The sequence below is a fragment of the Chenopodium quinoa genome, unplaced genomic scaffold (genome assembly GCF_001683475.1).
Source record: "Chenopodium quinoa cultivar QQ74 unplaced genomic scaffold, ASM168347v1, whole genome shotgun sequence".
Taxonomy (NCBI): domain Eukaryota; kingdom Viridiplantae; phylum Streptophyta; class Magnoliopsida; order Caryophyllales; family Amaranthaceae; genus Chenopodium; species Chenopodium quinoa.
The window spans coordinates 1,073,262-1,079,081 of record NW_018744878.1 but is presented as its reverse complement, the minus strand read 5'-3'; the positions used below and the strand labels follow the sequence as shown (position 1 = coordinate 1,079,081).

General features: G+C 35.8%; 1 protein-coding gene across 2 annotated transcripts; it reads left to right on the top strand.

The window, feature by feature from the left end:
• Positions 1 to 355: 355 nt before the first annotated feature.
• On the top strand, positions 356 to 5,053 carry LOC110705412 (eukaryotic initiation factor 4A-9-like). Of its 2 annotated transcripts, none has more exons than XM_021883270.1 (5): positions 356 to 534; positions 1,591 to 1,660; positions 1,821 to 1,927; positions 2,012 to 2,442; positions 4,135 to 5,053. In XM_021883270.1, exons 2-5 carry the CDS (start codon positions 1,593 to 1,595, stop codon positions 4,768 to 4,770), a joined length of 1,242 nt encoding a protein of 413 aa, XP_021738962.1. In that variant the 5' UTR covers positions 356 to 534; positions 1,591 to 1,592; the 3' UTR covers positions 4,771 to 5,053. The 2 variants fall into 2 exon arrangements, with proteins under 2 accessions (XP_021738962.1, XP_021738963.1); XM_021883271.1 differs by lacking the exon at positions 356 to 534 and adding an exon at positions 627 to 1,462.
• Positions 5,054 to 5,820: the final 767 nt, after the last annotated feature.

Sequence of the window (5,820 nt, the reverse complement as noted above, 5' to 3'; positions counted from 1 at the left end):
TTAAAGAAGAAACTACTTGTTTTTTTACTTTCGAATAGAATCATAAAACGACTTGAATACAAACTAGTTAAAAGAAACTAAAAATCATTGCCTACATATTAAGAAAACAATTTATTTTTTTAATTTTCTTTTTCCTTCCATATATACAACCTAAATTATACGTAGTAATTTCTATTTTTATCTTTTATATATGCTAAAACGACTTGAATACAAACTAATTGGAAAAAAACTTAAAATCATTGCCTATGAAATTAACTATTTTTTTTTTATCTTTCCATAAATAATTACTTATAGTTCTAATATAAATCAAATAATAATAAACTAATAATAATATAAATAAGTGGGAGATATTACCCTTAGGTACCCTTTCATTGGTAAACAATTGTCCTCGATTTTTCGTAAAAAAAAGCTTCAGCTTTCCCTTTCTCTCTCCTCCTCAGATCCGGTTAGAGTTCCTCCACGGCTCTAACCCTAACTTCAATCACCACTCTCGATTTTTCGATTCGTTTCAATTTCAATCATCATTAATTTCAAGTATGCTTCTTCATCTGATTCTTAATTTTACGCTAATTTGTTGGATTTTCACCTCTTTTTCTTCAATTTTGATGTTGTTGGTTTAGCTGTATTTTTGGCGATTGTGTGAGATCTGTGGTTTGAGATCTGTTGATGTTTTAATCTTTTTGTTGATTTGATGTTTGATGCGTTTTGTATCGTATAAATTAGCTGAATTATAGATGAATTTTGTGAATTAATGCTGTTGCTTGATGAAATTGACGATCTTTTAGGGAGGAATTAAAGTTGAATTGTGATCGATTTGCTAATTATTTTTGTTGATTGATTTTTCTGATATCTATTGAATGTCGGAATTGTTGGTAATTGTATTCATTTTGTGCTGATAACATGGAATTTTGTTGATTGCTGTGTTGTGGAGTTCAAATTTTCTTACCTGCACAGCTTAGCTTAGCTTGATTATGCATCGATTTATATCTCCTGTTCTGCATCGTTGCGTAGTGATACGGAATTAGTATTGATGATGATGCGTCGCTGTGTAGTGAATCAGACTTAGGGCCGAGGCGTTTTTTGGTCTAAAGTATGATTCTTTCTTTAATCTATTCTGTATTGGACAGTCTGACAGGATGATATCTTAGATCTTTGGAAATAAATGTTAATGGTTGTGTCAAGCCTTATGATAATTTTCGAGTGATTTCATTGAGAAACCCTCTGTAATAATCCCTTTTAAGTTGAACATCCTGAGAAATCCAATCATAATTAATTTTTATTTTAAAGATGATAACTTATTCGAGACATCTCAAATTAGTACGTTCTTTTTTGTATGATATTTATTTTTGAAAGGGAGGCTACATTTATTCTTTAATGAATCAAGAATAAAGCACATGGCTTTGATATTAATATCAAGAGGCTAGTATTTTGTATCTATCCCAGGCTCCCAGCTACTTAAACGGTAAATAGGAGTTCATGTAAATGAGCTTTGATAATGTTAGAAATCTTTTTGTGTTTATTCTTTTTTAAGTTTTGTAATCAGTTTGCTTTTTTCAATGTGTTAATGGGCTTTGGTTGTACATTATGCAGTCATGGCTGGAGCTGCTCCTGAAGGTTCTCAGTTTGATCCTCGCCAGTATGACACCAAAATGACTGAAATGTAAGTTTGTCCACCTCCTTCCTTTCTGAAGTCATACACCCAATTCATTTGCTCTTGAGCATTTAGTAAATAAGGACCCGTGCTTTTAAATCTATATTTGTATGTGGGAAGAACTTTTTGCTCTTTTCTTTTTCTGACTTCCTTTAATCCTATGATGAAGGCTTTCTGAGGAAGGAAACGATTTCTTCACTTCATATGACGAGGTTCATGATAGCTTTGATAAGATGGGTTTGAAAGAGAACCTTCTCAGAGGAATCTATGCTTATGGTAATTTAAAGATGCAATTACTTTAAATTAAAATTATGTGCTTACTCTGTCCCTTGGTTAATTTGTATTGATGTCTGCTGCCAGGTTTTGAGAAACCTTCAGCAATTCAACAAAGGGGAATTGTCCCCTTCTGTAAGGGTCTTGATGTGATTCAGCAAGCCCAATCTGGTACTGGAAAGACTGCCACTTTCTGCTCTGGGATCTTGGAGCAACTGGATTATGAATTACTGGAATGTCAAGCTCTTGTTCTTGCTCCTACTAGGGAGCTTGCTCAGCAAATTGAGAAGGTTATGAGGGCTCTTGGTGACTATTTGGGTGTTAAGGTACATGCTTGTGTTGGTGGAACAAGTGTTCGTGAGGATCAAAGAATCCTTAATGATGGAGTACATGTGGTTGTTGGTACCCCTGGTCGTGTCTTTGACATGTTGCGTAGACAGTCCCTTCGTGCAAATAGCATCAAGATGTTTGTTCTTGATGAGGCTGATGAAATGCTTTCTCGAGGTTTCAAAGACCAGGTACGCTGCACATTTTATTTGTATATTCATTTGCAATTAGGTTTTCTGCATTGCAATATTTAATGAGACTGTTTATGTTTTGTCCTGCCTATTTCTATGTATTATGATCATTGGAAATCTGTACTTATATGAATGTTTCTTGTAATGGTTGAATAACTATATAGGTTACTATTCTGCAGTTTTTTCTATTTACAAATTACACTGCTTAATTATTTCATAAAGCACTTTGTGGATTTGCTAATAACTCCTATTCTTCTTTCCTTCTCAATCAACCATTATAGATCCTTGCCTATCTGCCATGGGTACAGACACTTGTCACTTCTTTGTAGGCTAAATTATGATGTTAGTTTCATGAAACACTTAAGTCTAACACTTGGACACTTACCTTTGTTTATTGCAAGTACCTTGTCTCTAAGAATTATAGAGCCTAGTGCCCTTTTCCTAGTCTTACTTGTTGGGTGGTGTGTGTTTAAAAGCTGGCTCTACTTCCGTATTTATTTTATTTTTTAATTTTTGGGTTGGCCTTTTGGATATGATGTGGTTTGTTCTCTACTTTAGTTGTATATTAATTTTTAGGTGTTGCTTCCTATTGTGGGGTTGGAGTGGGGGTTGTGAAAATCGGTGGGAAGGCTTATATCATTCTTCTCTTTGGATGCAGTCTTATGTTTTAACTATATGATCTACGCTGTATCTTTTTTACCATAAGTGGCAATCAGAAATGGATGACTATAAGGATGAGGCTGTGAGGGATTCAGGGGAAGTGGTTGGAGTGTTTAATTACTGGTTTTTTTATTATAATGTTTGCATGGTGGTGTTTTTATGCACTTTTTTGATTTTTTTTTAAATTTTAAATTTTAAATTTTTTAATTTATGTGGCCTTTTATAAGTTGTTTCTCTGTGGGATCTTTGTGGATATGCTTAACAAATTCTGGCTGGTTATATGGGATGGCATAGAAATTTGGTGTCATGTTTACAGCACTGCTATATATGTTCTTGTTGTGTGCTATGTTGTTTTCAGTATGTTGCCTTGTTTATTGGTGCCATTTTGCATTAGAGGCAAACCTTGATAGTGTTCTGTTGAGTCTATTATTGTCCTATTACTAACCAAGTTAGAATGATTGGTAGAATTTATTTGTGTGGTTAATCTTTCTTGTTTAAAAAGCTTGGTGTTTCTACTACAGTCATGTTTATATGATTTTGTTGTGCGAATGCACAAAAGAATCAATGGGGTTTGGAGGCATTCAGCTGTAGTAGTTACTCTATATTAGTTTAGATAGTTATAATTCAAATAATGATCCACTGCTAATGTAGTACTCTGACTTTAGATATATAGTTAAATATTAGTAAAAAAGATAAAATTGATTATATGAAACTTATTATTAAAACCTATTTAACAACATATTTAATGATAAAATGTATTTTTAATGTCACTAAAAAACTATGGGCAAAGTTAATATATGAAACTGAAATAAAGTCCTGGGATGGAGAGAGTAATATGGAATATTGGGGGAATAGTTAATGAGGAGTTTTCTACGTGGGCATGCTACATGTGGGTCTGTGGGAGTAGGGTTACTCGTAAATTTGACTATGCAGTATTTGGGACTTGGTTAATGCCATACACTTATTTTTCTAAATTGCTGTGGGTTAAATATGTGTACTATTGGTACTTATTTTTTCGTTTTTCCTTCACAGATCTATGACATTTTCCAGCAATTACCCCCTAAGATCCAGGTGGGAGTTTTCTCTGCTACTATGCCTCCTGAGGCCCTTGAGATCACCAGAAAGTTCATGAACAAGCCTGTGAGGATTCTTGTGAAACGAGATGAGCTCACCCTTGAGGGTATCAAGCAGTTTTATGTGAATGTTGACAAAGAAGAATGGAAACTTGACACTCTTTGTGATTTGTATGAAACCTTGGCAATCACCCAAAGTGTCATATTTGTGAACACCAGGAGGAAGGTTGACTGGTTGACCGACCAAATGAGAGCTCGTGATCACACCGTGTCTGCCACACACGGAGACATGGACCAGAATACTAGGGATATCATTATGCGTGAATTTCGCTCTGGGTCATCCCGTGTCCTCATTACCACTGATCTTCTTGCTCGTGGTATTGATGTGCAGCAAGTCTCTTTGGTGATCAATTATGATTTGCCGACTCAACCAGAGAACTATCTTCACAGGATTGGACGAAGTGGACGTTTTGGAAGAAAGGGTGTTGCCATCAATTTTGTGACCAGTGCTGATGATAGAATGCTCTTTGATATCCAGAAATTCTACAGTGTGGTGATTGAGGAGCTCCCTGCCAATGTTGCGGATCTTATATGATAAGTACAAGTTGTCACTTTGTTTGTGTTTTGAGGTAAGATGTTTTGTCTGTCCAGCTTACTAAAGATTTGGGCAAATTACTGCGTGTTGTCTTTTCCTTTTTTTCTCTATTATGGGAACATCACTAAATTGTGTTGTGGATGCCCCGGGTTAAAATTTTGTAGGAGCTTAGAGACAAGTTTAAATTATACTCTTTATCCTATTTGGCTCAAGGATCGTGTCCTCTGTTGCCCTGTTGGCATATATGCTGTTCGTTTTGGCATGATTTTGGTTTTGCTTGTAATTCTGCATTTCTGCATGCCCGTGAGCCAAACTATTGGCAGATGGATTGGTTAGGCATATTCTTTGGCTAAAATTAAGAAACCTGAAACCTTTTCTACGAGCCTGAAATGGTTTTAGTTATTTGTATTTGGAAGACAATCTATTCTTTGACAACACAATAACGGTACCTTGACGTACCATTTGCCTTTATTACGCCATTTACTTCCATTTTTTTTCACATTCAGCTAAATCTAACCATTTGCTTCCAATTTAACCTCCTTTCCTTGTACCATTTGTTTATTTTGCTGCTTCCTTTAACCCTGATTTATTGTCTTCATGTCATTTCATCATCATTACAGTGCATTCTTGGATTGAAGGCAAAGAGGAAGATGGCCTGCTGAGAGGATGTGGTGTTATAGTGACGAGGGAAGGGGTGTGAGGTGATTTTTACCCTTTTAATGGAGGTAATAGCTCCGTCACCCACCCCTTAGGGCGATAACCTCCACAATGAGGGTAATTATCCTTTCTGTCAACTATCACCACATCGTTTCATCAACCACTTCTTGTTTTAGACATGATTGCCTCCTTATTGACGAGGAAGAGTGTTGTGTTGGGGGGGGGGGGTAAACCCTTCAAGTGAGGGCAATTGTTCCCCACCCCATCCTCTAGGGCTATCCCTCTCTTTCCTTTCCCATCAGAAGTTTTCTGAATGGCTTATACATAATAAACTTGGTTTAGTTAGAGAGTCTAATCGACGGATTAGTGTTAGGAGATTCACGGAACTAGCTA

Excerpts from the sequence above, each read along its gene's own strand:
- LOC110705412 (XM_021883270.1), top strand. The coding sequence starts at position 1,593 with ATGGCTGGAGCTGCTCCTGAAGGTTCTCAGTTTGATCCTCGCCAGTAT. Across the intron at positions 1,661-1,820 it reads GACACCAAAATGACTGAAAT|GCTTTCTGAGGAAGGAAACG; the intron begins GTAAGTTTGTCC and ends CCTATGATGAAG. Across the intron at positions 2,443-4,134 it reads CTCGAGGTTTCAAAGACCAG|ATCTATGACATTTTCCAGCA; the intron begins GTACGCTGCACA and ends TTTCCTTCACAG.